At 41.1% G+C, this 18,221-nt stretch overlaps 1 protein-coding gene across 1 annotated transcript; it reads left to right on the top strand.

Moving 5' to 3' along the window:
* Positions 1 to 1,524: 1,524 nt before the first annotated feature.
* LOC119743302 lies at positions 1,525 to 15,219 on the top strand. Its single transcript, XM_038219705.1, has 3 exons — positions 1,525 to 2,333; positions 6,928 to 7,813; positions 14,386 to 15,219. Exons 1-3 carry the CDS (start codon positions 1,525 to 1,527, stop codon positions 15,217 to 15,219), a joined length of 2,529 nt encoding a protein of 842 aa, XP_038075633.1.
* The last annotated feature ends 3,002 nt before the right edge of the window (positions 15,220 to 18,221 follow it).

Below are 18,221 nucleotides of genomic sequence, written 5' to 3'. Positions count from 1 at the left end.
AACAGTTTTCAGTGTAACAAAATGACACTTTTTCTGGTCATTTTTACCCGGTAACTTTGGGGGAAATTTCAAAATTATTTTGACCCGCAAAAGTATCATTTTGACCCGGAAAAGGGCAAGGCCAATTAGAACCCGGATTCCAGGTCGCGTATTTGTTTTTGCAGCATACATCGTTTTTTTTAACCAATCACATCACGCACCCTAACATGAATATTTATCACGCTGTGTGGATGGAAGGCACTTAGGTTCTCGTAATTTTTTCCCTTCAATTAAACTTATCCCAACCAACAAAGAAATATTTGATGAAAACGGGCATGGGCTCGAACCACAGATAGTGCGTTTTATAGTTCACTGCACTATCCACTAGGCCACAGTCTGTGGCAGCTTGACGAAAGCCGTCATTTGAAATGCTTGAATGTACATGTCTGAGTGATAGTAATAGTGTGACGTCATTGTTATTTCCTTATGAATTAACATCAAACTAGCTGAATAATCATGATCCATTGTCGATGTGTGCTGCAAATAAAAACACCGCTTCCGGCGTAAGGCCAAAAAAAAAGTCTCCGGTTTTTGGTATGCGCGCGCGTCGCCGTAGCCAAAATGAAAAAGTTTTTTTTTTCAATGAAAGATGATGTCTCAAAACCGCCAAACTCACTGGTTTGACTGGACTCCTGCTGCTGCACAATTTTAACGTGTTTTAATATGGGGTTATGATCGAGAATAAGCTTTATGTGGCCTCTCTGGACTCCCATATATTTGCACTAAGTTTAGTCGGGCACCATTTGCAGTCATCAGCCGACATTTGAAGCAAAAAAAAAAACAGGTAAAAAAAAAAAAGCCGCGTCGCCGCACCACTTTTTGGGCAAGCTCCATACCAGAAACCGGAGACTTTTTTGGGGGGCCTAATCTGACCAGGGATTTTTTTTTTATTAAGAGTGTATGCCGGTGTAGCGTGAATATCCGGCTCCATGAAATATGGACTCATTGGTAGTATTGCGCATGCCTAAGTACGATAATATACCATTTTTAGGATCATATATAGGAGAGTGACCTGTCACGTGCTAGGGATTAACCAATGATAGGGAAAAGGAGTCCGATTTCATATAACACCGTAACGAGTAGCGCCACCTTTTACCCACTGACCGGTAGCGTATAAGATCGTCCGCTTTGAGCAGTCATGGTGTCGCACCACGCTTTTTGATTTGGCGACGTTCGGGTGACGAAACAATTCCTTGCATATACCTTCCAGCACGGAGGGTCTGCACTCTACAATTCACTGGAAAAGAGTTAGGCCAGATAGAACACGGATTTAGGGTCAATCTGTCCAAGGACTTTTTAGAGCGTCTTGCCAAATTTACTGACGCACCACATTCAAATCGGTCTGGCGATGCCCCTATCCCCAGGTCTGTACAGGCAATATCAGGGATATTTTGGACCACTGCACTAGTCTTGTTTATGTTTCTCTAATCTCCTTTGTTTTTATTATTATCAAATACCCTATAGGTGAAAAGAAGGCCTACCGTTATGTTTCTTTTGATTCTGCTGCTTTGGCTCTCCAGCAGTCATTGTGTCGTTCAGGAGGAACCAACAGGAGCAACTTGCTGTGGTGCTTGCTTCCAAGGACCGGCCGGAACACCAGGTGTTCCTGGCATCCCAGGAAATCCAGGTGGAATTGGGGTCCAAGGACCTCTTGGCCCCAAAGGTGACCTTGGGTTTGGCCTCCCTGGACCTAAGGGAGATACCGGCGACCAGGGACAGAAGGGAGATCGAGGGGAACCAGCGTTGCAGGGACCTCCAGGGAAGCAGGGACCTGCGGGTCGCAACGGAGACATGGGTGAGGGGCAGAAAGGTGACCAGGGGGAGCAAGGGGTCGAAGGACCGCAAGGTCCTTCTGGTGAAAAGGGGCAAAAGGGCCAGCCTGGAGAAGCTACCTCGATTACCCCAAGAGCCCCCTCTGTCGTCGCATTCAGCGCTTATCGTACGACAAGTGTCACAGGCGGTGGTGGCGATGTCATCATATTTGACAATATTGAGTCCAATCTGGGCGATGGGTACGATTCGCAATCGGGCGTGTTTTCATGCTCGATTCCCGGTGTCTACTTCTTCACAGCCACCCTGCAGAGAATGTCATCAGTGCATCCTTTCGTGCACCTGAAAAAGAACGGGGAGCGTATCTTTGGGATCTATGACAATCATGGTGGTTACCGGCATCAGTCCAGCAATTCGGCAGTTCTTGTTTTGGCCACGGGGGATAGAGTCTGGCTTGAGTTTGGCAGCAGTAACAAAGGTATTTACAGCAATAGCGACAAGTATTCTTTCTTCTCCGGCTTTCTAATCCATGAAACCTAACGGAAGTGTGGAAAGACTTCACTTGAGTATTCCTGTTTTTGATCTACTGTTGCTTGCATTGCAGAGGAGTAGTTCTTTGCTTCATCATTTTCCCCCTATATGGACTGATATAACAGAAAGTGCCTTTCTTGCTCTTCAAAAATTCATACTACCAGAGACAGTACCGCCAGATAGTATTCTGACTTTTAATCCCTAAAAAAATACATCACGGATAGAACAATAACACACGATGTTTCCTGTGAATATATACATACCAACGTATTTGTTAATTGGAAGCTAATTATAGTATATATATCTTGTATATCGAACTTTTTATTTATTTAGAGTTTTGGTTTGAACTAAGAGCCCTGAAGGTACCTGTATAGTTTTTAATAGCCTGTTTATAGTACTTAAAGGTAGAGGGGACCATGTTTTGCAGCTATCCAAAAAGTAACCGATCAATATTATCGTTGGAAAGCTCACTTGGTTTAAAGATAGTAATGGCACTAAAACTCCCTGTGAATTATTCCTTGTGGCATGCTGTCATTTTGAAGAAAACATTGAAAGAAGGGCATTTCCAAAGATGTGTCAAGTGACACACATGCGCGCGCGGCTGCTATGGCTGTGTCCGAATTACTTGACTGCGGCTGGAAATAACACACGAGTTGATGGTAGTGGCTGCAGCCACTTGCCATATACCCGTGTGTAATTTCAAGTCAGAGCCAAGTAATTCGGACGTGGCCTATTATCGGTTCAGTGTGTGACATCACGTAGCTACAATCGGCTGAATGAGAATGCTGATTTCGGGATTGTGTCACGAGAGGGCGCAATTCAAAATATGACTTGGCAATTTTGAACTGAAGACGAGATCCAAGATATTGTGTTTTCTCGAAATATACAGCATTCACAGAGCTAAAACTTCATTGGGTTAGTTGATAAGGAACCGGTCTTTAGATTTTGAGCACTTTTTTTGCTTCAAACGAAAAAGAAAGCACAAATGACATATGAATCGGTAGATTTTGCCCTTCACCAACGTAGTAACACTGTATACTCAGTGTGTTACCTCTCCTGCTTTCTAGTGCAGACGTCTTACCACTCGACCACTGAGCTTGCGGGATCGGTTAGCTGGTTCGAAGGGCAAAACCTTATACTGATTTACATCACCCCGACGCAAATGAAATAAATGACAACATTTGGGTCCAAATATGCGAGCTCCTTTGGTTGCAATAATGTTCTCCCGGGCTTTTTTCAAAAGACATGTTTGATTAACACTCTTTGAAGCCTTCATTTAGAGAATATTTGGAACTCGTTAAACGGGTTTTGTAAGGACATACGTATATATTATGTTTACAAATAACTATTAACATGGATGTTTGAACAGTTAGGACCACTAAGGCCAAAAAAAGTCTCCGGTTTCTGGTATGGAGCTTGCCCAAAAAGTGGTACGGCGACGCGTTTTTTTTTTGTTTTTTTACCGTTTTTTTCTTTAAATGTCGGCTGTTGACTGTAAATGGTGCCCGACTAAACTTAGTGCAAATATATGGGAGTCCAGAGAGGCCATATAAACCTTATACTCGATCGTAACCCCATCTAAAAACACGTTAAAATTGTGCAGCAGCAGGATTCCAGTCAAACCAGTGTGTTTGGCGGTTTTGAGACATCATCTTTCATTGAATTTTTTTTTTTCATTTTGCCGACGCGCATGGCTATGGCGACGCGCGCATACCAGAAACCGGAGACTTTTTTTTGGCCTAATCGAAAGTGGATGACGATATCCAATCCAAGCAAAATCCGCGTTGTGATTGGTTAACCTTTCAGCACTCTTACTTTTGCATAAAACAATTGAATAATTCAACAAAATCAAGGTAGAAAAGGCCTCGTGGCTTCGCCTCGTGCGCGCTGAATCTTCGCTCCAGCCGCTCACAGCTTCGCCGCTTTAAGCCACGATGGTCTTGGCGAAAGGCTAGGTGGACACGAACAAATAATGGAAGGTTTGCGGTAACACCATGTGAATGATTTGTCTCTTGAGTTGTATGGTTCTGAGAAGAACCAGTTGTTTTAACTGTTTTAACTTGGTTATAATCTTTGTGCCGAAAGAAGCAAATGAATGAACTCATCATTTTTGGTCACGTTTTTATCACAACAACTGTAGACCTATTAACATACTATTTTCGGCCAATCAACATCCGCTTTGTCAATGTAAAGTTATATAGGGCACCTTAAAAAAGATACAATTGCATTGAACCTAAATGTTGCTTTTAGATTAGTGTTTATATCGCGCATATATAATGTACACACAGGCTATTGCATTATCGCTTTAATAACACATTACAAAAAAGCCTGCTGTTTGATAATTGTTTTTAAAATACAGACACTTCACTCAATTCGATTGAACTGTTCTTTATTTTAATGAGTATTTCCTCTTGTTTAAGTAAAAATGTAAAACAATTTAAATTTCTGTTAAAGTGATACATTAATAAGTCATGAGCATCGCATGCTGCTCATTAGAAACTGTTTATAGCTCTAGATAAGTCATATGAACATTGTAAACAACTGAAACGGCCTTTTACCCTTTTTTCAGCAAAGGAATTAGCTGGTGTGTTTACAAGAACGAACCTTACACATGAAGTTACTGTCGCCATGCTAGAAAGTCTCAGTGAGATAATGCTGAGCATGCCGACTCGAAGCCGCCATGATTTTGGTCAATAAGAAATAATTGAAGAAAAACACGCGAAACAGACCGCGCTCCTAAGCTGCGAGTGTTTATTTCAAAATTAAAAACTAAAGCGGAGATGTTGAGGGCCAATGGTAATTTGTTACCAGGAATGTATCCGTTAAATGTTTTCGTCCACGAATAAATTCAATTCTAGCCGGTCCTAACACCTCTGTGTTTACATGGACATAGCTAGGCCTGCATGGACCATTCACAATGGCATTTTTACTTTGATGGCCATTCCGCGGTTTCATTATTTTGTGTTATTTTATTACTGTACTGATGGATTCAGAATTTGATCGAATCATGCACGCACGCCCTAAATCATACTCATGTTTCTCTCTAACGACTTCTGATTAGAACCACCGATGTCAATATTTCAAAGTGTGTAATAAATCTCAGCTGTATTGACTTTCTTAATACCAAAACGTTGCGCTAGCGATTCTCGACTTAATAATGATTCGGTTATGGATTATGGTAAAAAAAAATACACGCAAAACATACCGCGCTCCTGTGACGTTTTCATTAGACCATTAACCCTAACTCCCTAGGGGGTTTGCAAAATCATATTGAAATTGGAGGATTCAGGACTGTTAGGGCTAAAGGAACATGGGAACATCTGCCTTTTGTGCATTTCTGATTTTTGTTTGAAACAACAAAATTGCCAAACATCATAAGAACGGTGCATATACAGAGAGAACGTGTGCAGTTTTTGGTGTCTTAACTGGATTTCGATGCCAACTCACGTGGAAATCTGTGCCCTCGGACACAGATTTCTAAGAAAACCTTCAATGATTGTTTTCTTCCGAATGACACCATTTCAGACGGAATAGTTTAATAGGGTGTTTGGTACCAGTCCTATCTTCACTTTCAGCAAAGATCTCTCGTTAAATCGTATAGATACGTCTTCGGTTATTGCAAATAACCGAAGTGGTCACGCCAAAGATTAAGCAAGCGATCGGTAGATACATGTATATACATCTTCGGTTAGTTGCAAATAACCGTATAATGCAAGTGGTCTCGCCAAAGATTAAGCAAGCCTAAGATGTTTAAAAATTTGCGACCAGGAATGTTGCCGTCAATTTTTTTCACCAATAAAAAAAACTCCTACTTCAACGGTACGATGCTTTAGGCCTACATGGACAAGTTACATATGAACGTCTGTGTATTGCAGGCCGTTCAGTGCTTACTGCATGTGTGCTTTACTGCTTTACTGATAGATTCATTTTTGGCGAAACACGCACACCCTAAATCATAGGCCTACACAATCTTTACCTAATACTGTGATTATTATAACTACCAATGCCAAAATGCCACAGAATGTAACATATAACCTCTGCTGCAGTCAATTATCATTTCAAAACGTTGCGCCAGGAATGTTTTAATTAATGCCAATATGATTCGGCTAAAGCACTTAATATGGTCAAAAAATGCTCCAAGAATTCGTCCCTTGGAGAACGAGCAGGAAATCGCTGTATAAATACAAGGTTTTGTGACTGGGCGGTTAAAACCTCCGTCGATCGCAGTGACTCCTCCACGCTGGTATCAGACAGTCCTCTGCCGGACATAGTTGTATACTTCTTGAAACGGAAAACCTCGCTATTTCCATTGGAAAGAACCAAGTTCTTTTCGAGAAACGGAACACTGAGCTGTTACACCTCTACCTCAGCCTTATTCCCTGAATATTCCGACACTGGTCTCACGTTCTGGGAGCTGTTCTGTCTGAAGAATCAACCACGATGGCGTCACTGGTAAGGTTATTTTTCACCTGATTCGACTTTAATAGTCCAGTAAGAATTGACATGAAAAGTACCCCACCCTAACATATTAGTTAACCGATATTTTTACTCAAAAATCTTTATACGGTTGCCATGAACACACACAAGTTTCTCTAATCTCCTTTGTTTTTTATTATCAAATTCCCTACAGGTGAAAAGAAGGCCTACCGTTATGTTTCTTTTGATTCTGCTGCTTTGGCTCTCCAGCAGTCATTGTGTCGTCCAGGAGGAACCAACAGGAACAACTTGCTGCAGTGCTTGCTTCCAAGGACCGGCTGGAACACCAGGTGTTCCTGGAATCCCAGGAAATCCAGGTGGAATTGGGGTCCAAGGACCTCTTGGCCCCAAAGGTGACCTAGGGTTTGGCCTCCCTGGACCCAAGGGAGAGATCGGCCATCAGGGACGGAAGGGAGACCAAGGCGAGTCAGGGATGGTGGGACCTCCGGGGAAGCAGGGACCTGCGGGTCGCAAAGGAGACATCGGTGAGGGGCAGAAAGGTGACCAGGGGGAGCAAGGGCTCCAGGGACCGTCAGGACCGCCTGGTGAACAGGGGCAACAGGGCCAGCCAGGAGGAGCTTCCTCGATTACCTCAATAGCTTCCTCTGCCATTGCTTTCAGCGCTGACCTCACGACAAGTTTCACAGGTGACAATGGTGATATCATCATCTTTGACAATATCGAGACGAATATGGGCGATGGGTACGATTCGCAATCGGGCGTGTTTTCCTGCTCGATTCCCGGTGTCTACTTCTTCACGACCAGCCTGCAGAGACTCTCATCATCAACGCGTCCTCACGTGTTCCTGAAAAAGAACGGGGCGCGTATCTTTGGGATCTATGACTCACATGATAATTACTATCATCAGTCCAGCAATTCAGCAGTTCTTGTTTTGGCCACAGGGGATAGAGTCTGGCTTGCGTTTGGCAGCAGCAACAGAGGTATTTATGGCGATTCTAGCAACAAATATTCTTTCTTCTCCGGCTTTCTGATCCATGAAACCTAAAAGTGTGGAAAGACTTCACTTGAATATTTCCATATTCGACCTGCTGTTGCTTGCATTGCAGAGGAGTAGTTCTTTGCTACATCATTTCTCCTATGGACTGATATAACAGAAAATGCCTTCCTGCTCTTTCAAAATTAATACTTCCAGAGACAGTACCGCAGATAATATTCTGACTTTCTAATCACTTTAAAACCGCAGCACGGATAGAAAAATAATACACGCGGATGTTTCTTGTTAATAATATTAAAAAAACTTATTTGCTATATGGAAGCTACTTACGTAAACAAGTAGTATATATCTTGCATATCGAATTTTTTTTTGATTTACAGTTTGAATCGAACTCAGAACCCTGAAGGTATAGTATTTAATGGCCTGTGTATAATTCTTAAAGGTAGAGTGAACCATTTGCAGATATCCAAAAAGTAACCGACCAAATTATTGCTTTAAGAAAGCTTACTTGTTTTAAAGAAAGTAATGACACTGAACTCCCCGTGAAATTATGCCTTGTGGAATACTGTTATTTTGAAGAAAACAATAAAAAAAAGGTCATTTCCAATGATGTGTCAAATGACACATTTTTGGAAATTTCCGTTGTAGTTAGTTTGTAACTGCATTGGCTATTCCGTGCATGCAACGCATATGCGACGCCATGGCTGTGTCCGAACTTAGTTACCTGTGTGTAGTGTCAAGCCATAGCCAAAGTAATTCGGACATGACCTATCATTCATCGATACAGTGTGTGACATCACGTAGCTGTCGGCTGAATGAGAATCATTTCCCGAAGGCTGATTTCGGAATTGTGTCACGAGCGGGGGCAATTCAAAATATGATATAATATATAGTATAATATTGTGTTTTCTTGAAATTTACAACATTCACACCCGTCTTTAGATTTTGATCACTTTTGCTGCTTCAAACGAGCAAATAATCACAAAAGTCAATTGGTCCATTCAACCTTTATTATGCGAGCTCCTATAAGCCCTAATAGTTGCAATTACACGGTTGCAATAACGTTCTCCTCTCTCATGAGAGATAGACTTCTTTGAAAATACATGTTTATAACACAAACCAGTTTTTGTAAGGACGTATAATGTTTACAAAATAATTCATAACATGAATCTTTGACTGAAAAATAGAACCACAAATCAAAAGTGGATGACGATTATATCAAATCAACTTTGCTTGAACATTTCTGCATTCTTAGGTCTTATGTTCGTTTTTTTTCAACATATTTTGTTCTTGCAAACAGCTGATTTGAAATCAAAAGTTTCATACAATCTGTCATTTCTCAATTCGATGATTACTTATTCGCTATAATATATGATTTGCCTTCGCCTATTTCTGATATCTTTGATGTCTCATTACAACCAAAGTATAGTGGGTTTATCCATTGGTACGTTCCAGCTACGTGAACGTGTTTGCACTCGTTATATAGCTAGGCCCTGCGTCCTGCGAACGTGTTAAATGGACGGTCGCTATAATGAGCTTACAATCCTCGAAAACAAATTGTGACTGGGAGCGAAATGTTGCCGGCAATATAATGAACCTACTGCGAATATGGGAAACGAACAGTTTCAGCTCCAACGTTCATTAACTGTGTAGGCATTTCGGAGAACATATAGCAAAGGAAAATACCGTTCCCGACAGAAGCTGTAACGTCATTAGTGTCAGCATTAACCAAGCCCACTTTACAAGGTCGGCTCTTTCAGACAAATTTCACTTCATGAGAAAGTATATTATTATGAGACTTGTAGGTTTGCATGGTGGAAATGAAAACATAATGGAAGGTTTGCGGTAATACCATGCGAATAATATCTCGTTTGAGTAGTGTGGTTCTGAGAATTGAGAACCAGTTATTTTGACTGTGTATTATGGTTTTAACTAGGTTATAATATTCAAGAGTGTAATGACTTGCGAAGTTTTCTGCACACTGATTAATCTAACCTTTGTGTCGAAAGAAGCACACGAATGAACTTATAATGTTTGGTTACGTTTTTTCACAACAATTGTAGCAATGTAGACCTATTAACATACTATTTTCCGCCTTATCAACATCCGCCTTGTCAATGTAAAGTTATACAGGACACCTCAAAAGAGATACCAGCAATGTATTTTTTGCATTGAAGATAAATGTTGTTTTTAGATTGGTGTTTATATCACGCATATAATGTACACACAGGCTATTGCATGATCGCTTTAAAAACACATTACAAAAAAGCCTGCAGTTTGAAAATTGTTTTTAAAATACAGACACTTCACTCAATTCGATTGAACTGTTCTATATTTTAATGAGTATTTCCTCTTGTTTAATTAAAAATGTAAAACAATTTAAACTTCTGTTAAAGTGATACATTAATAAGTCATGAGCATCGCATGCTGCTCATTAGAAACTGTTTATAGCTCTAGAGAAGTCATATGAACATTGTAAACAACTGAAACGGCCTTTTACCCTTTTTTTCAGCAAAGAAAATAGCCGATGTGTTTATAAGAACGAACCTTACACATGAAGTTATTGTCGACATGCTAGAAAGTGTCAGTGAGATAATGCTGAGCATGCCGACTCAAAGCCGCCATGATTTCGGTCAACACGCGAAACAGACAGCGCTCCTAACCTGCTACTTTAAATTTATGAGAGTGTTTATTCCAAAACTAAAGCTGAGACGTTGAGGGACAATGGTAATTCATGACCAGGAATGTATCCATTAAATTCAATTCTAGCCGGTCCTAACACCTCTGTGTTTACATGGACATAGCTAGGCCTGCATGGACCATTCACAATGGCATTTTTACTTTGATAGCCATTCCGTGGTTTCATTATTTTGTGTTATTTTATTACTGCACTGATGGATTCAGTAGTTGATCGAATCATGCACGCGCGCCCTAAATCATACTCATGTTTCTCTCTACACTGTAAATAATGTTGGATAAAACACTGTAGGGCAATGTAATTTACCCAGCATTGGCAAGAAATTACCTCATATTGGGTTGAAATGGGTAAAAACTGTCAAATTATTGGGAAAAATTTGCCCAAGAGTGTAGGCAGTTGATAATTCGACCAGCGTTGGTCGAATTATCAACGCATTTTGCCGAACTTTTTTTTTTTTTTTTTTTTTTTACAGTGTAACGACTTCTGATTAGAACCACCGATGACAATATTTCAAAGTGTGTAATAAACCTCAGCTGTATTGACTTTCTAAACACCAAAACGTTGCGCTAGCGATTCTCGACTTAATAATGATTCGGTTATGGATTATGGTAAAAGAATGCACGCGAAACATATCGCGCTCCTGTGACGTTTTCATTAGACCATTAAAGGAACATGGGAACATCTGCCTTTTGTGCATTTCTGATTTTTGTTTGAAACAACAATATTGCCAAACATCATAAGAACGGTGCATATACAGAGAAAACGTGTGCAGTTTTTGGTGTCTTAACTGGATTTCGATGCCAACTCACGTGGAAATCTGTGCCCTCGGACACAGATTTCTAAGAAAACCTTCAATGATTGTTTTCTTCCGAATGACACCATTTCAGACGGAACACTTTAATAGGGTGTTTGGTACCAGTCCTATCTTCACTTTCAGCAAAGATCTCTCGTTAAATCGTATAGATACGTCTTCGGTTATTGCAAATAACCGAAGTGGTCACGCCAAAGATTAGGCAAGCGATCGGTAGATACATGTATATACATCTTCGGTTAGTTGCAAATAACCGTATAATGCAAGTGGTCTCGCCAAAGATTAAGCAAGCCTAAGATGTTTAAAAAATTGCGACCAGGAATGTTGCCGTCAATTTTTTTCACCAATAAAAAAAACTCCTACTTCAACTGTACGATTGCTTGAGGCCTACATGGACAAGTTACATATGAACGTCTGTGTATTGCAGGCCGTTCAGTGAGTACTGCATGTGTGCTTTACTGCTTTACTGATAGATTCATTTTTGGCGAAACACGCACACCCTAAATCATAGGCCTACACAATCTTTACCTTATACTGTGATTATTATAACTACCAATGCCAAAATGCCACAGAATGTAACATATAACCTCTGCTGCAGTCAATTCAAAACATTTCAAAACGTTGCGCCAGGAATTCTCCAATTAATGCCAATATGATTCGGCTAAAGCACTTAATATGGTCAAAAAAATGCTCCAAGAATTCTTCCCCTGGAGAACGAGCAGGAAATCGCTGTATAAATACAAGGTTTTGTGACTGGGCGGTTAAAACCTCCGTCGATCGCAGTGACTCCTCCACGCTGGTATCAGATAGTCCTCTGCCGGACACAGTTGAATGCTTCTTGAAACGGAAAACCTCGCTATTTCCTTTGGAAAGAACAAAGTTTTGTTCGAGTAACGGAACAGTGAGCTGTTACGCCTCTACCGCAGCCTTTTCCCCTGGATATCCCGACACTGGTCTCACGTTCTGGGAGCTGATCTGTCTGAAGAATCAACCACGATGGCGTCGCTGGTAAGGTTATTTTGCAGCCGATTCGACTTAGTCCAGTCGAGGGCGGATCCAAGGGGGGGGGGCAAAGGGGGCCATGCCCCCCCCCCCCCCCCCCCCCCCCAAAAAAAAACGAAACCATTTTTTTTGTTTTTATGTGACATCGCAATAAAGGCAGGCAATGAGTACACCACCATCTTTTCCTCAAAGAAAACATTGGTTAAAGTGGTCAGAAGAAATTGCCTCAGATCGCACCACAGAGCATCTAGAATCCAATAAAAATTTCGGGGCCCTTGAGCGGGCCCCGAACCCCACGCCGTAATTTTTTTGACCCACTTTTTGGGGGGACCAAATTTTTTTTGCCCCCCCCAAAAAAAATTGTGTTCAGGATCCGCCCTTGAGTCCAGTAAGAATTGACATGAAAAGTACCCCAACAACCGATATTTTTACTCAAAAACCTTTATACGGTTGCCATGAACACACACAAAACTTATTGGTGTTTCCAAATGCAAACATTGTGTGCATGTGTGTCGGCAAATACACTTTAAAATGTCCCTGGTCATATTGACATATAGACATGGAATCCGGGTTCTATTTGCCCTTACCCTTTCCGGCCACAATGACAGTTTTCAGGGTAACAAAGTGACACTTTTTCTGGTCATTTTTACCCGGAAACCTTGGGGGAAATTTCAAAATTATTTTGACCCGCAAAAGTATCATTTTGACCCGGAAAAGGGCAAGGCCAATTAGAACCCGGATTCCAGGTCGCGTATTTTGTTTTTGCAGCATACATCGTCTTTGTAACCAATCACATCACGCACCCTAACATGAATATTTATCACGCTGTGTGGATGGAAGACACTGAGGTTCTCGTGTTTTTTTTCCCCCTTCAATTAAACTTATCCCAACCAACAAAGAAATATTTGATGAAAACGGGCATGGGCTCGAACCACAGATATTGCGTTTTATAGTTCACTGTACTATCCACTAGGCCACAGTCTGTGGCAGCTCGACTAAAGCCGTCATTTGAAATGCTTGAATGTACATGTCTGAGTGATAGCAATAGTGTGACGGCATTGTTATTTCCTTATGAATTAACATCGAACTAGCTGAATAATCATGATCCATTGACGATGCGTACTGCAAATAAAAACACCGCTTCCGGCGTGAGGCCAAACAAAAAAGTATCCGGTTTTTGGTATGCGCGCGCGTCGCCGTAGCCATGCGCGTCGGCAAAATGATTTTTTTTTTCAATGAAAGATGAGGTCTCAAAACCGCCAAACTCACTGGTTTGACTGGACTCCTGCTGCTGCACAATTTTAACGTGTTTTAATATGGGGTTATGATCGAGAATAAGCTTTATGTGGCCTCTCTGGACTCCCATATATTTGCACTAAGTTTAGTCGGGCATCATTTGCAGTCATCAGCCGACATTTGAAGCAAAAAAAAACAGGTAAAAAAAAAAGCAGCGTCGCCGCACCACTTTTTGGGCAAGCTCCATACCAGAAACCGGAGACTTTTTTTGTTTAGCCAGGGATTTTTTTTTTATTAAGAGTGTATGCCGGTGTAGCGTGAATATCCGACTCCATGAAATATGGACTCATTGGTAGTATTGCGCATGCCTAAGTACGATAATATACTATTTTTAGGATCATATATGGGACAGTGACCTGTCACGTGCGAGGGATTAACCAATAATAGGGAAATGGAGTCCGATTTCATATAACACCGTAACGAGTAGCGCCACCTTTTACCCACTGACCGGTAGCGTATAAGATCGTCCGCTTTGAGCAGTCATGGTGTCGCACCACGCTTTTTGATTTGGCGACGTTCGGGTGACGAAACAATTCCTGGCATATACCTTCCAGCACGGAGGGTCTGCACTCTGCAAATCACTGGAAAAGAGTTAGGCCAGATAGAACACGGTCAATCTGTCCAAGGACTTTTTAGAGCGTCTTGCCAAATTTACTGACGCACCGCATTCAAATCGGTCTGGCAATGCCCCTGTCCCAAGTTCTGTATACAGGCAATATCAGGGATATTTTGGACTACTGCATGCACTAGTCTTGTTTATGTTTCTCTAATCTCCTTTGTTTTTTATTATTATCAAATACCCTATAGGTGAAAAGAAGACCTACCGTTATGTTTCTTTTGATTCTGCTGCTGTGGCTCTCCAACAGTCATTGTGTCGTTCAGGAGGAACCAACAGGAACAACTTGCTGCGGTGCTTGCTTTCAAGGCCCAGCCGGAACACCAGGCGTTCCTGGAATCCCAGGAAATCCAGGTGGAATTGGGATCCAAGGACCTCTTGGCCCCAAAGGTGACCCTGGGTTTGGCCTCCCTGGACCCAAGGGAGAGACCGGCGACGAGGGACAGAAGGGAGATCGAGGCGAACCAGCGTTGCAGGGACCTCCAGGGAAGCAGGGACCTGCGGGTCGCAACGGAGACATGGGTGAGGGGCAGAAAGGTGACCAGGGGGAGCAAGGGGTCGAAGGACCGCAAGGTCCTTCTGGTGAAAAGGGGCAAAAGGGCCAGCCGGGAGATGCTACATTGATTACTCCCTCTGCCGTCGCATTCAGCGCTTACCGTACGACAAGTGTCACAGGTGGTGGCGATGTCATCATCTTTGACAATATTGAGTCCAATGTGGGCGATGGGTACGATTCGCAATCGGGCGTGTTTTCATGCTCGATTCCCGGTGTCTACTTCTTCACAACCAGCCTGCAGAGAATCGAATCATCAGTGCATCCTTACGTGCACCTGAAAAAGAACGGGGAGCGTATCTTTGGGATCTATGACTCTCATGGTTACCGTCATCAGTCCAGCAATTCGGCAGTTCTTGTTTTGGCCACAGGGGATAGAGTCTGGCTTGAGTTTGGCAGCGGTAACAGAGGTATTTACAGCGATAGCAACAAGTATTCTTTCTTCTCCGGCTTTCTAATCCATGAAACCTAACGCAAGTGTGGAAAGACTTCACTTGAGTATTCCTGTTTTTGATCTATACTGTTGCTTGCATTGCAGAGGAGAACATCATTTTCTCCCTATATGGACTGATATAACAGAAAATGCCTATCTTGCTCTTCAAAAATTTATACTACCAGAGACAGTACCGCCAGATAATATTCTGACTTTTAATCGCTAAAAAAATACATCACGGATAGAACATTAACACATTGATGTTTCTTGTGAATGTATACATATCAACGTATTTGTTATGGAAGCTAATTATAGTATATATCTTGTATATCGACCTTTTTTTATTTAGAGTTTTGGTTTGAACTAAGAGCCCTGAAGGTACCTGTATAGTTTTTAATAGCCTGTGTATAATACTTAAAGGTAGAGTGGACCATTTTGCAGCTATCCAAAAAGTAACCGATCAATTATCGTTGGAAAGCTCACTTGGTTTAAAGTTAGTAATGACACTAAACTCCCTGTGAGTTTTTCCTTGTGGCATGCTGTCATTTTGAAGAAAACATTAAAAGAAGGGTATTTCCAAAGATGTGTCAAGTGACACACATGCGCGCGCGGCTGTTATGGCTGTGTCCGAATTACTTGACTGCGGCTGGAAATTACACACGAGTTTATGGTAGTGGCTGCAGCCACTTGCCATAGACCCGTGTGTAATTTTAAGCCATGGCCAAGTAATTCGGACGTGGACTATTATCGGTTCAGTGTGTGACATCACGTAGTTACAATCGACTGAATGAGAATGCTGATTTCGGATTGTGTCACGAGAGGGCGCAATTCAAAATATGACTTGGCAATTTTGAACTGAAGACCAGATCCAAAATATTGTGGTTTTTCTCGAAATATACAGCATTCACAGAGCTAAAACTTCATCAGGTTAGTTGATAAGGAACCGGTTTTTAGATTTTGAGTACTTTTGTTGCTTCAAACGAAAAAGAAAGCACAAAATTAATGACAAATGAATCGGAAGATTTTGCCCTTCACCAACGTAGTAACACAGTATACTCAGTGTGTTACCTCTCCTGCTTTCTAGTGCAAACGTCTTACCACTCGACCACTGAGCTTGCGGGATCGGTTAGCTGGTTCGAAGGGCAAAACCTAATACTGATTTACATCACCCCGACGCAAATTAAATAAAATAATGACAAAATTGTGGTCCAAATATGCGGGCCTCTTTTGGTTGCAATAATGTTCTCCTTTTTTGAAAAGACATGTTTGATCAACACTCTTTGAAGCCTTAATTTAGAGAATATTTTGAACTCGTTGAACGGGTTTTGTATAAGGATGTACGTATATATTATGTTTACAAATAACTCTTAACATAGATCTTTGAACAGTTAGGACCACAAAGGCCAAAAAAGTCTCCGGTTTCTGGTATGGAGCTTGCCCAAAAAGTGGTGCGGTGACGCGTTTTTTTTTTTTTTTTTTTTTTTTTTTTTACCGTTTTTTCTTTAAATGTCGGCTGTTGACTGCAAATGGTGCCCGACTAATTTTAGTGCAAATATATGGGAGTCCAGAGGCCACATAAAGCTTATACTCGATTGTAACCCCATCTAAAAACACGTTAAAATTGTGCAGCAGCAGGATTCCAGTCAAACCAGTGTGTTTGGCGGTTTTGAGACATCATCTTTCATTGAAAAAAAACCTTTTTCATTTTGCCCACGCGCATGGCTACGGCAACGCGCGCGCATACCAGAAACCGGAGACTTTTTTTTGGCCTAATCGAAAGTGGATGACGATATCCAATCAGGTTTGCTTGAAAATGTTTGCTTTCCAACTTCAACTTGTCAAGAATTTCTAATGTTTTTCTTTATAATCTCGATTTTTGCTACTTAAAGGATAGCAAAATTCCAACCAATCATAAGTCTTTTAGGACGCGCGTGGCTTCTGTCCGGACGCGCGCACCGTATGCGCGCGCGCGCCCCGGATACTGGAACTTAATTTAAAAAAAAAAAATTAAAAATTGGGAGTCTATTTCTAATTCTGCCCGAGATCCTGTCAGTGTCATTGTTCTTTCATTATCTTATTATAATTTTGCTTATAAAAGTATTTCAAGATATTATTTGAGTGTATGAACTTAATGTTTGATCTGAACTTATTTTTTAGTTATTTCCTCTTACGATTTCCATATTAACTCACCTTTCTTTCACAAATAACCGCAACTAGGCAAAATCCGCATTGTGATTGGTTAACCTTTCAGCACTCTACTTATTTGCATAAAAACATTGAATAATTCAACAAAATCAAGGTAGAAAAGGCCTCGTGGCTTCGCTTCGTGCGCGCTGAATTACTCTTCGCTCCAGTCGCTCACAGCTTCGCAGCTTTAAGCCACGATGGTCTTGGCGAAAGGCTAGGTGGACATGAACAAATAATGAAAGGTTTGCGGTAACACCATGTGAATGGTATGTCTCTTGAGTTGTATGGTTCTGAGAAGAACCAGTTGTTTTAACTGTGTATTTTGGTTTTAACTTGGTTATAATCCTTTTGCCGAAAGAAGCAAACGAATGAACTCATCATTTTTGGTCACGTTTTTATCACAACAACTGTAGACCTATTAACATACTATTTTCCGCCAGTCAACATCCGCATTGTCAATGTAAAGTTATATAGGGCACCTTAAAAAAGATACAAGCAACGTAATTTTTTTGCATTGAACATAAAATTTGTTGTGTTTAGAGTGTTTATATCGCGCATATAATGTAAACAAAGGTTATTGCATGATCGCTTTAAAAACACATTACAAAAAAGCCTGCTGTTTGAAAGTTGTTTTTCAAATTATAGACACTTCGCTCAAATCGATTGAACTGTTCTATACTTTATGAGTATGTCCTCTTGTTGAAATAAAAATGTAAAACAATTTAAACTTCTGTTAAAGTGATACATTTATAAGTCATGAGCATGGCATGCTGCTAATTAGAAAATGTTTATAGTTCTAGATAAGTCACAACTAAAACGACCTTTTACCGTTTTGTTCAGCAAAGGAATTAGCT

This window comes from Patiria miniata, unplaced genomic scaffold (genome assembly GCF_015706575.1).
Source record: "Patiria miniata isolate m_02_andy unplaced genomic scaffold, ASM1570657v1 HiC_scaffold_6, whole genome shotgun sequence".
NCBI classification, from domain to species: domain Eukaryota; kingdom Metazoa; phylum Echinodermata; class Asteroidea; order Valvatida; family Asterinidae; genus Patiria; species Patiria miniata.
This window is presented reverse-complemented; position numbering and strand designations above follow the sequence as displayed.

Coding starts and splice junctions, on each gene's coding strand:
- LOC119743302 (XM_038219705.1), top strand. CDS start 1,525: ATGTTTCTTTTGATTCTGCTGCTTTGGCTCTCCAGCAGTCATTGTGTC. Junction 2,334..6,927: donor TCTTTCTTCTCCGGCTTTCT/AATCCATGAAAC, acceptor AACACACACAAG/TTTCTCTAATCTCCTTTGTT. Junction 7,814..14,385: donor TCTCCGGCTTTCTGATCCAT/GAAACCTAAAAG, acceptor AATACCCTATAG/GTGAAAAGAAGACCTACCGT.